The 13,030-nt window shown below is 42.1% G+C and overlaps 1 protein-coding gene across 2 annotated transcripts in view; it reads right to left on the bottom strand.

Moving 5' to 3' along the window:
- Positions 1–9,703: 9,703 nt before the first annotated feature.
- ST6GALNAC2 (ST6 N-acetylgalactosaminide alpha-2,6-sialyltransferase 2) overlaps positions 9,704–13,030 on the bottom strand; it is a 41,689-nt gene continuing 38,362 nt past the window's right edge. For both annotated transcript variants that reach the window (XM_070739845.1, XM_070739846.1), the window contains exons 8-10: positions 12,097–12,180; positions 11,440–11,539; positions 9,704–10,818 (exon numbers count right to left, since the gene is read on the bottom strand). In XM_070739845.1, coding sequence (XP_070595946.1) covers positions 10,651–10,818; positions 11,440–11,539; positions 12,097–12,180 — 352 coding nt within the window. In that variant the 3' untranslated portion in view covers positions 9,704–10,650. The remainder of the gene's footprint in view (positions 10,819–11,439; positions 11,540–12,096; positions 12,181–13,030) is intronic.

Genomic DNA, 13,030 nt, shown 5'->3' with positions numbered 1-13,030 from the left:
TGGGGGCGGGCTTTTTTGAGCAAAATAAAGAAGCATTAATCATTATGTTCAGAAATGTTCAAATTAGTATACTAGCGAAAAAAGTATTTTTTTTAAAAAAAAACCACTTCCAGTAGATAAAACCAACCTTTTTTTACTCCATGTCTAAAAGGACCTGGAACAGAATAAGTGTATAGTAAATGCAAACAGAACAGCAGGGTTAATTGTTCATTGCTCTTTTTGAATTGTATCGTCGTTTTATTTGTGAATTATTATTTTTTTTAAAAGCAAACAATGTTCATGGGCTTCCAGTAAAGTGGCCACAGTAAATGAGATATTGGATCACAGGTCACTGGAATAGTGGCTGCAGTCACCACAAAAATGGTGATATATTGCTACACAGAAAGGCATTCAGGATTTTACTGATCACCATTGTGGTGTTTTATATTTATAAGGTGATCTGGCCTTGCTATGCGCACCAAAACTAGAACTGCGGAGTCCCTCTAACTTTTAATATGCCATCAAATAGGACTGTTGATGTAAAAGGTACCAAAAGCATAACAGTGAAAACCTCAGGACATGAGAAAACACATTACATGATTATGTTGTCCTGCTGTGCAGATGGCACCAAATGGCCACCTATGTTGGATTGAAAAAGTGGTCCAACCATTGTGGAGGGCTTCCAAAAACAGCTTTATTAGTGCTCGAACAGTTTAGAGCACATATTAGTGAAACCACAAAGAAAAGATTCAAAGAAGTGAAGACTCATTTAGTTGTAATTCCTGGGGGTCTTACCAACCAGTTGCAGTCTTTTGACGTTTCCATCAACAAGCCATTCAAAGTATACATGCGAGGAGAATGGAACAGATGGATGGCTGCCTCTAAAGCCTTACATGGCTTAGGACCAAGTTACTTATGAGACCGTTTCCAGCCTCATGTATCCCAGCAACTGGTCAAAGCCCACAGTCTGCCTTCTCCAGGTCCCATCAGCCAAGCAATGCCAGCTGGCGGGTTCTAGGGGAAGGACCTCTGGCAGCTCTGACCCTCTGGAACCAAATCCCTCTGGAGATTCGCACTGCCCCCACTTTCCTGGACTTCCTCACCCTTGCCAGGAGGCTTGGAACCTTTGAGCTCTAACATCTTGCTCTGACCATTAGTATGATAGGAAGTAAATAGGAAGCACCATATCTACCCCTGTCCCTGTTAAAAGCGGTGTCCCCCAAGGTAGTGTTCTGGGACCAACGCTCTTCATTCTCTACATCAATGACCTTTGTGATCTCATCACAAGCAACTGTTCTCTGCAGACGATGTAAAACTCTTCAACACCACCGATAACACAATTGCTCTCCAAAAAGACCTAGACTCTGTTTCTGATTGGTCTAACACATGGCAATTCCAAAACTCAACCAGCAAATGCTCTGTCCTTCACATCGGCAAAAAAAATCAAAACTCCAAATACAAACAATTAACAAATTATCAAAGATAATTCCCATTCAGTGAAGGACCTCGGAATACTAATAAGATATTAACTTAATATTAACTGTTCCAAACTTGACTAAAAAATACGACTTTAGTAATCGAGTTGTCAAAGCGTGGAATTCACTACCAGACTCTAGTATCATCCTTTACCCTTAAACTATCCACGGTTGACCTCTTCCAGTTCCTAAGAGGTCAGTAAGGGGTGTACATAAGTGCACCAGAGTGCCTACCGTCCCCTGTCCTATTGTCTCTCCTATATCTCCTATATCTTCTCTTCTATACCTATATCTTTTCCTGCTATTGTCTCATAGTTATATTTTACTCCTTTATTTTATCCTCTATTCCCCCTTTAATACATTCTACCTGATTATATCCTCTATAACCCTCATTGTGTATTATTGTGTATTGGACAAAACAAATAAAATAAATTGTGGTGTGAATGAGTGTGGTTCCATGGTTTTATAACGTGGGTTTTTTAGATACTTTTAATATTATATGTTGTGAACTGCCCTGAGTTGTGCCTGAGTGTATGGCACATAAGTCCAATAAATGAAAACAAATAATGATCTGACACCCTCTGGTCTAATGAGGAAGCCCACTGTCACTCAAGTGTGTGAATGGGTGAACATCATGGAACTCAGTGAAGGATGAAATTGTTACACAATCCTTCAAAATACGTGGCACTAGCAATGCCTTGGATGGAACTGAAGATGATATCTTTTATGAAGATAGCAAAGAAAGTGATTGTGAACAATCGAGCTGCCTAAACACTGACACCAGTGACGATGAGGAGTTCTTGGGGTTTCCAGAAAATTACAGTGCTTGAACCTTAAAGTCTCTCCTCTTTTGTTAATGACAGTGATGATGGTTCTTAATATCGCTGTTGACTTTACATGGCTGTAAAAAGTATTCTGTTATACCAGTATCTTATTAAATAATATGCTACTACACCATTTGGCTCAGAATACACTTTTCTTGTTTTCCTCCTCCAAAATCTATTTATTTTATTTATTTATTTATTAGATTTGTATGCCGCCCCTCTCCGAAGACTCTAGGCACGTCTTATACTCTGAAAAATATTTGTTCAGTGTTTTACATAATTTGTAGGGGATGGCTGTTATTTCAGTAATTACTTTATTCAGTGCTTCACATTCTTGTTACAAAATAGGCAGAGTCTGGACCCTATTTTGTAATGCAATTCTGGAGCACGCTGGGCATTAGCCCTGTTGATGATATTACTCCACAATGCAGCCTTCCATAAAGCAACGGCCCTGGATATGTGTGCTAATCTACCTAAGCTTTCTGCTACCGTGTTTCCCCGATAGTAAGACCCCCCCGATTGTAAGACATATGGGGGGTTTCAGGGGGGTCGGCAAATATAAGCCATACCCCGAAAGTAAGACATATGTCTTACTTTCGGGGAAACACGGTACTAAAAGCGAGGGAGGCGTTGGAGCAGTTCGCGGCGCCCTGGCGGCGGTTTCCTCCGCTTTCACGGCGCAGGTCCGCTCGCTCGTCCCCGCAACCGACCCGTTTCCCTGACACGCGTCTGGAGGGGAGGAGCCGCTCTGCACAGTTGGGCAGCCCTGCCTGCCGGAAAGGAGGCGGGCGAAGGAGGGCGCAGCTCCGGCCGCCCGCTCAGCTCGCTTCTACAACTTCGGACCAGCGCCGTCCTTCGCCTCGCATTTCCGGGTTGGCGAGCCTGGATTGTTTTTCCTGCGAGCGCTGGTCCCCGCGAAGCCTTCTGCGCCTGACTCGGCGAGGCGAGAGGGAAGAAGGAGAAGCGCAAGTGGATGCGGAGCGAAGGACGGATAAATGCCTCCCGGGCGCTCCGCATCCACTTGCGCTTCTCCTTCTTCCCTCTCGCCTCGCCGAGTCAGGCGCAGAAGGCTTCGCGGGGACCAGCGCTCGCAGGAAAAACAATCCAGGCTCGCCAACCCGGAAATGCGAGGCGAAGGACGGCACTGGTCCGAAGTTGTAGAAGCGAGCCGAGCGGGTGGGCGGAGCTGCGCCCTCCTTTGCCCGCCTCCTTTCTGGCAGGCAGGGCTGTCCAACTGCGCAGAGCGGCTCCTCCCCTCCAGACGCATGTCGGGGAAGCGGGTCGGTTGTGGGGACGAGCGAGCGGACCAGCGCCGTCAAAGCGGAGGGAACCGCCGCCAGGGCTGCTGCCGCGCTGCCGAGCAGATCAGCTGCTGGCCGGCCGAAGAAACCTTCCCTGGGTCTTCCCGACTTCACCCTGTCAATTTGGTGAGTGGAGGCAGGAAACGGCGGGGGGGGGGGGGTATGTAAGACATACCCCGAAAGTAAGACCTAGTGGGGCTTTTGGGGGTAAAAAGAAAGTAAGACACTGTCTTACTATCAGGGAAACACGGTAGGTGAATATCTTTGTGTTGCAGACTGGAGGGGGCAATGGATTATTACATTTGTGAACCAAGGTTGGAACTAGTAATTTCCTCGCTGAAGGCTTAGTCTCTCAACAATGCCTGAGGGTCTTCAGGCCAATCTTAGAAACATAGAAGATTGAGGGCAGAAAAAGACCTCATGGTCCATCTAGTCTGCCCTTATACTATTTCCTGTATTTTATCTTACAATGGATATATATTTATCCCAGGCATGTTTAAATTCAGTTACTGTGGATTTACCAACCACGTCTGCTGGAAGTTTGTTCCAAGGATCTACTACTCTTTCAGTAAAATAATATTTTCTCATGTTGCTTTTGATCTTTCCCCCAACTAACTTCAGATTGTGTCCCCTTGTTCTTGTGTTCACTTTCCTATTAAAAACACTCCCCTCCTGAACCTTATTTAACCCTTTGACATATTTAAATGTTTCGATCATGTCCCCCCTTTTCCTTCTGTCCTCCAGACTACACAGATTGAGTTCATTAAGTCTTTCCTGATACGTTTTATACTTAAGACCTTCCACCATTCTTGTAGCCCGTCTTTGGACCCGTTCAATTTTGTCAATATCTTTTTGTAGGTGAGGTCTCCAGAACTGAACACAGTATTCCAAATGTGGTCTCACCTTATCACCAGAACCCTTGTGTTTGGGATGAGGACAGTGGCTGTGGTATCCTGCACTGGCCTGAAAATGCTCCTTTATTGCTCGCTTCCTTTTATCTTAGTAGCAGGACCTTCAGAAAACTAATGGGCAGGACTGAATGTCTTTCTCATTCATTTTACAATAATGAGCGTGAAACAAGCTTTTCTTTTTCAGCTAGTCTTCCTTGGTTTAATTTATTCAGCCAGAAGGACAGAATTTTCTATTCCTCTTTCCCACCCTCCACCCCATGAAAAGAAACAAAAGCACAAAGATCATTCAACATTTATGCGATTATACAAAGTGGGGAAACGTTTCGGATTACATCTCTCTATTCCCCTTATGTGTGTGCAACCCTTTGTCCCTAGCCATTACTTTTCAGCAGAACAAAGACATGATTCTGATCTTCCCGTTGCTATTTACACTTACCTTACAAACACCCAATGTGAGGTGTTCGCAAGGTTACTTGTATCAACAATATCTCTTCCTTTGGCTTCTAGTGGTTGTTTTAATTTGCTTGAGAGGAAATTTTGGCCCATGTGGACCACAGTTCAAGTTACTCTTCCCTTCTCACTAGGTACATTTCCCCCCTAGGCGCTTTGATGAGGTTGTGCACCTTGTGAAACAAAGCATGCATCCTGTCAACCAGAGGGATGACACAGCTCAGATTGCATAATGCACCTGGATAGCGCTAGATTTTTTTTTCCCCTTCCCCATTTTTTAAAAACCTATTTGGTGACCCGTGTTCCTCAACACAAATTCTGCTGGGACATCTGGGCAGATGCCTCCAAAACGTTTCCAAAAGTAGCAGGTGAATTTTTATTTTATTTTTCTTACTTGAGCACAGGTGAATATGTTTACATATAGGAAATTGTAAGACAAATAAATTTCAATAATGGTTAATAAAAATTGTATAAATTAAATTATATTGCTCTGTTCGTTTTGTGGGTGATATCATTCCCACTTAGTTTGGATGAATTCAAAATTCAGTTTGATATTCACAGGGCTTGAAGCTTCATCCTAGGGGGAAAAAAAGTTGTACCTTCCTGGTATAAAAAATACTGTTGGTTTTGACCCTATGCCTGCCTTTTAGACAGACACCCTGTTTTCCCGAAAATAAGTCACCCCCCGAAAGTAAGACATAGGAGAGGTTTCATAGAATTGCCTAATATAAGGCATCCCCCGAAAGTAAGATGTAGGAGACGTTTCGTTTTGCAGCATTCCCAAACATCCTGTTCCCTCTAATATCCTGTTCCAAATAACCATAGGCAACACCTATGTGGCCGCGAACCCAACACCCTTGTTCAGCAATAAATGGGAATTCTTCTTCATTGAAAAAAAAATAAGACATCCCCTGAAAATAAGACATAGCACATTTTTGAAAGCAAAAATTAATATAAGATGCTGTCTTATTTTCGGGAAAACAGGTCACACATGTATGTGAAAATGACTTATATCGAGTTTTGATTAAATCAATGTGCGTTGGAGTAAATGAAAACAGATTATGAAATCAATTAAAGTTTCAGCCTTGACACTAAGGAGTCGAGGTTGCGCGGTGGGTAGAGTGCAGTTCTGCAGGCCACTAAAGCTGACTGCTAGATCTGCAGGTCAGCGGTTCAAATCTCATCACCAACTCAAGGTTGACTCAGCCTTCCATCCTTCCCAGATCGGTAAAATGAGGACCCGGATTGTGGGGGCAATATGCTGGCTCTGTTAAAAAGTGCTATTGCTAACATGTTGTAAGCCACCTGGAGTCTAAGGAGAAGGGCGGCATAAAAAAAATTGAATAAATAAATAAGACAGCATGTTGTAATAGTCATTCCAATTTTCTAGAGATGTTATTTAAAATACCATGGAGAAGAGAAAAAGACTGTGAAAACATAAAAGAACTGAAGATCCCACTAATCCTAAGTGCTAATCCTAACTGCTAAAGCCCACTGCAACAATATCGCCAAAAAAGCCTCTAGAGTTGTTAACCTGATCCTACGCAGCTTCTGCTCAGGCAACCTCACTCTACTCACAAGAGCCTACAAAACTTTTGCCAGACCCATCCTAGACTACTGCTAATCTGTCTGGAACCCATACCACATCTCAGACATCAACACCCTTGAAAATGTCCAAGGATATTTCACCAGAAGAGCCCTTCACTCCTCCACTCGAAATAGAATACCCTATGAGACTAGACTTTCAATCCTGGGCCTAGAAAGCCTAGAACTATGATACCTAAAACACGATTTGAGTATTGCCCACAAGATCATATGCTGCAATGTCTTACCAGTTAATGACTACTTCAGCTTCAACCGCAATAACACAAGAGCACGCAACAGATTCAAACTTAATACGAACCGCGCCAAACTTGACTGTAAAAAATATGATTTCAACAATCGAGTTATCGAAGCGTGGAACTCATTACCAGACTCAATTGTGTCAACCCCTAACCCCCAACATTTCTCCCTTAGACTCTCCACGATTGACCTCTCCAGGTTCCTAAGAGGCCAGTAAGGGGCGTACATAAGTGCACTGGTGTGTCTTTCGTCCCCTGTCCAATTGTCTTTCCTTTCTTTCACCTATCTTATATATTCTCTTCCTTTCATATATCCTCTCCTCTAAGTTCACTTTCACCCTCTTTTATATTATCACATGTCTATTTTCTTCCTGTGTATTTATGTATTGGACAAATGAATAAATAAATAAAAATAAAAAATAAATGCCAGCCTGCAATTGGAGTGCATTTTATAGCCTCTTGTTCCATGAAGCCTTGAATTCCTACGTTTGGAATTCAGAGTCTGCAGCCAGTCCTATGCACCATGGGTGGTGGTAGGGGTGTCTCAGAATCCTGAAATTTTTTATTGTGTGGTGCTACATTGCAGAGACAGCAGCGGTGAAACCTAGCACATGTGCAGAGGGTTAAAAACAAAATTGTGATGTCCGGGCAGGTGGGCAGAGTCTTGTACTGTCACCACTACTAGTTTGTTGAACCACCAGCAACTGCCACTACCGATGTGCCCGAACCAGTAGCATTTCACCCCGAGGGACACAATCAATTTTGAATAATCTACAGACAATAACAATGAGAAAATTAAACAGCAGAAGAAAGGGTTGTAAGTCAAGACCTTTCTGTGGTTGTTTAATGTCTCAATGCAGCTGCAAAAGCAGGCAGGCTTTTACAGGCGGGCAATCAATTTTACAGAAAGTGACCAAATGAGACTGAGCAAACAAAAACAAACCCAGTTCTCCATTTGCTTTCAGAAGAGAGAAGATGCGGTGGAATGGCACATGTCTAGCATGACCCACAAATGATAGGAATCCTTTAACAAACTGGGAGAATTCTTGGACTGGAACAACTGGATTCAGACCAATGAGAACAAATGAAAGATTTTTCAGGAATTATATCACAGTGGTTGGCAATTTGCAATCCCAGCCTCCCAATCCACCCCTAGGCAACCTTTATTATTTATTTTATTTAATTATTTATTCATTTTTCCAATACACAAATACATAGGAAGAAAAATAGACATGTAGTAATATATATAAGGGTAAAGTGAACTTAGAGGAGAGGATATAGGAAAGAAAGAAAATATATATGGTAAGTGAGAGAAAGGAAAGACAATTGGACAGGGGACGAAAGGCACACCAGTGCACTTATGTACGCCCCTTACTGGCTTCTTAGGAACCTGGAGAGGTCAATCGTGGAGAGTCTAAGGGAGAAGTGTTGGGGGTTAGGGATTGATACAATTGAGTCTGGCAATGAGTTCCACGCTTCGATAACTTGATTGTTGAAATCATATTTTTTACAGTCAAGTTTGGAGCGGTTTGTATTAAGTTTGAATCTGTTGCCTGCTCTTGTGTTGTTGCGTTTGGAGACCTTGGGTCTCCAAACAAGACTGTGCAAGTGGAGGGGGAACGTATGAAGCTTCATTTGCACATTGGCAGGATTATGTTAGGTGTGTGAAACCATTCCCCCCTCTAGATCTGAGCTGAGTCGACCGAGCCAGCCAATTGACATTACTACACCTGGGAAAGCAACTCCACCTCCTCAGTCGGCCAACTCCTTTCTATTGTGATCTCTTCTTTGAGGGTTCCTATTGGACTTTCAAAGATTTCCATTTGAGATGGAGTCCTAGACTGGTTTTATTTTCACCCCTATATGGGTACAAGAATTGGAAACAAGTAAGAGCAATACTCAAATGTGTTGTAATGGGCAGTAGGAATAATACTGAGGAAATAGGAGAAAAAGCCACAGCAAAGGCCAGTCAGATAAATGAAATTTGAGTTTAGGGCAGAAAATTAATTTGAGAAAGCATTTCAGATATAACTGGTTCTCATTGGAGATAACAGGAGGAAAGAGGAGGCACATCCAGACTTGGAAGATTCTATTACTGTAACTTTATAATACCATAATAGTAATGTGGGCATTCCTGACATGGATCAGATGAAGGGCTGATATAAAGACCAGAAAAATGAGAAACCCCCAACTTCCTTTACGATATCTGGTAGGACTGGTTATAATGGCCCCTGGCAGACTCTTGTGCTGCCATCTAACAAGAGGAGTGGGTTATTTGGAACAAGGGATACCTGTAACAGGCTATATTGTGATAATAATCATGGCCACAGCCCCATGTTTTGTTTTAATACTCTGCCTCCTGATCCGTTACCCACTTGTTCATCCCCTTTTTCCACTTCTTCCTAGCGTTTTCCCACTAGTGCAAGGTCAATTTTTTATTTTTTCTGATCATTTTAAGAGTAGTAGATACTTGGAACAAACTTCCAGCAGACATGGTTGGTAAATCCACAGTAACTGAATTTAAAACATGCCTTGGATAAACATATATCCATCCTAAGATAAAATACAGGAAATAGTATAAGGGCACACTAGATGGACCATGAGGCCTTTTTCTGTCGTCAATCTTCTATGTTTTTATGTTTCTATTGAGTGTTGATCCATTGATTATGACAAGAATTGACTGACCAGTTTTGTTGCCCGAGTCTTGATATTGTGGGTTCAGAGTGACTGCCCCAAGGTCACCCACTTGGTTTTCCTGATTTAGGTGGAACCAGAACTCAGAGCTTTCTGGTTTTGGTGCCTTAATCATTAAACTGGTTGTTTTTATTTATTTATTGGAGGGCTATTTTGCTTTTCGATTGATATTCCAGGTGTGTCAAAACATGTGTTCTCTACCTCTTAAAGAAAACGGAATCATTTGAGTAACAATGACACTCTCAAATTTATTGCTACTTTTTATATAAATACATTTAATAAGAACACTTGGTTAGGTTTGCATCTGCAACTATCCCCTTTCCCAAGCCATGATTTGTCTTTAGAGAAATCCAGGCTACTGAAACATTTATAGAGGTATTGCCCACCACTTTCTTAGCACAGATTGATTTTGAACTTTGTAGCATTCAGTAGTCTTACAACGTCCAGTTAGAAGGCTGATCTTTCCCACTGTGGAGGTGGAAGAATTACTCCGTACCATTGCAGCCGACTGTGAAAACAGAAGGGGGGCAAATGTTTGTGCACCTCAAAGGATCCCTGAGTTCAAGTTTGTGATGGAAGAGAGATCTATATAGTCCAAGACAGATTGGCAAAGATGTCCCTTCTTGCTTGAAACAACTATTGGAATAGTATTTACTTTATTAGAACTTATTCACCTTCAATAAAGCCATTTTTCTCTGGATGCAGGACATGCAGTGTTTGTGAAGGGTTGTGGCCTTCTGCATTTAAGGCTGTAAAATGGTAGTTGTGAGCAAAGCTCCGTGCACCTCAGTACCGATTAGCTGGATGTGTCCTAAACGGAGGATAGTGAAGTGACATCCAAATCTGAATAATGTATGCAAGCATAGGAGAATGCTTGCCCACAATAAATGAAATAAAACTGTATTTGAGATTCTCCTGTACAGCAGTAATGTTGCTACGTCTCCTGGCTGCACCGTTTTAACAGCAGATGGATCTGCCTTTACCAAATCCAATAGGGATGATTTTCAGAATCCTTGACTGTCCAATATGCTTGGAATGCGCTGATGATCAGTTTCATTTCTGGACACACACACACACACAAAGGGCTCCCCTTCATGAGAAGAGCTCTCATACAAAGAGAGTCAAGGGAAGATGCACCCTTTGTCCTGCCCCTCCCAAAATAAAATAGTTTATCTTCATCGCTGATAGAGCTTCATGATGCCAACTTGATGCAAGCTCTTCCATAGTTCAGCTTCTAGTAACATATCATGATTGGCATAGAACACCAAGGGCTTTTTCTCCTGCTCGTAGTAATGATCCGAAAACGACTTGTAATTCTCTGTGATGAATCCATAGGCACTAACCTAGCAAAGGAGAGGAAGTGAAAGGATGAGTGAGGGACAGACATGGAGTTTTTCATGCTGGTGGTTTACCTGGCCAAGGAATTCCCTTGGAGAGACAAGAGCCGGGGTGGCGCAGCAGGTAGAGTGCTGTACTGCAGCCCACTGAAGCTGACTGTAGATCTGAAGGACAGCGGTTCAAATCTCATCACTGGCTCAAGGTTGACTCATCCTTCCATCCTTCCGAGGTGGGTAAAATGAGGACCCGGATTGTGGGGGCAATAGCCTAGCTCTGTTAAAAAGTGCTATTGCTAACATGTTGTAAGCCGCCCTGAGTCTAAGGAGAAGGGCGGCATAAAAATCGAATGAATGAATGAATAAATAAATAAATAAAAGCTGCATCCGATGGAATGTCAGCCAGCATGAAGCAGATGTCCAAATGGCACATGGTTTGGAATAACAAATAACACAGCAACATTCCCATTTCCTCCAAATCATAAAAGTGCACCTTGTAAGCAAAATATGCTTCTCTCCTTTCACTGTTTTTCGAAAGATACCAATTCGCCCTACAAGTAGTTTTAAATCTCCACTGTCTGTTAGTTAGCAACCAAAAATTGGAAAAGTTAACACTATGGGAATTATTACCTGATCACAAGTATGTAGAGCTGTTAAAAGCATAACTGCTCCAGTGCTGGGTATGTAGAGATGGCCAAACTGAGAATTAATGATTTCTGATTTTAAAAACCTGGGGAGAGAAAGAAGCCGGTTCAGCAGGAATATTTATTGGAAAAATCAGAATACTTTGATATTTGCTTGGTTTCTATATGTTAGAAGCTGGTAAATAGAGAGGTTTCATGTCTCCTCGAAATGCAAGGTTTCAAAACTGAAAAGATCCGATATGGAGTGTTTTCAAATGCCTGCTTTCCTGTTTGTATTTAGGAGGAGATTTAAATATCATTATAAGGAAATAGTATAAGGGCAGACTAGATGGGCCATGAGGTCTTTTTCTGCCGTCAATCTTCTATGTTTCTATTAGGGTTTCCAGGTCAAAACCAGCAGGAGGTTTGAACAAAACCTAAATATTGGAAACCCAAAAGATGAACTGATATATAATACATGAGTCTATGCTGTTGTTCATACCAGAACAAAATATTCAAATCCGCTTCTCAGCCTTGCCCCTGCCCTAGGTATGTGAAAAGTTATGTGAAGGGTATCATTCATACATAAATGGCTAATCAGCAAATAATCAACTGCTCTTAACATCAAGTTTTGTTGCAGTAATAAAAAGCGCAAAATCATTACTTTTCTTTTAGATAATGCATGAATTCTGGGTGCAGCAACTTGAATTTCCCTGTAGATGTCTCAGATCCAAAATATTTCCAGGGGCTATGGAAAGAAACGAAAGGGAAAACATTTTTAGTAACACTTCTGTGATTAAGCAATTCAACTAACCCCATAACTGGAAAGAAATTTGAGCGATTAAACAATAGTAGTCTGAAACAAATCTGAAATCTGAAACAACAGGTGTTCACATTCAAGATAAGGTTTGAAGCCTAGTGCCAAGATGTCATAGGGGACTTCCGGTGTTGCCCATAGAGGCCTTCACGCTGACCCATACAAAGCCTCTCCAATCCAGCTAAATTTTGTTTTATTTCCAGCGCAAGAATAAGGCACAAAAGAGGAGGCAACGTAGCATGCAAGGAGAATTATCCTCTTGCACCTTTCTTTCTATAGCTTGTGCTATTAAAGAATGATTTATAAGGGATGTAGGGGAGTTGTGCATTATGTTTTGTGTTATTCTATGTGCATGTAAGACACAAATATCCATTCCAGCAACAGTCTCTGTGGTGCACTTTCCAGGTACCATATTTTTCGGAGTATAAGACACACCCTTTTACCCCCCCAAAAGAGGGTGAAAACCTGGGCGTGTCGTATGTAGCCCCACCCAGCCACCAGCCACCCTTTGGCCTCTGTCTCCCAGCAATTTACCTCCTTGTAGCAAACAGAACAGAGCCTGTTAAGCCAAGCAACCAATTATCAGCTTCCCAACTCTCAGCTGACTGAAACTGCAGGCAGGTCCACATGTTAAAACTGAAACTGAAACTAAAGCTGCAAGGAGGCAAATTGCTGGGAGTAACATCTTCAGTGGAGTTTAGGGGATGTCAGTGTCAATTATCTGCTTATAAGGGCTTTATGTGGTCAGTATATCTTGTGATAGTGAGGTCACATGCTGAAC

This window comes from Erythrolamprus reginae, chromosome 2 (assembly GCF_031021105.1).
Source record: "Erythrolamprus reginae isolate rEryReg1 chromosome 2, rEryReg1.hap1, whole genome shotgun sequence".
NCBI lineage: Eukaryota > Metazoa > Chordata > Lepidosauria > Squamata > Dipsadidae > Erythrolamprus > Erythrolamprus reginae.
This window is presented reverse-complemented; position numbering and strand designations above follow the sequence as displayed.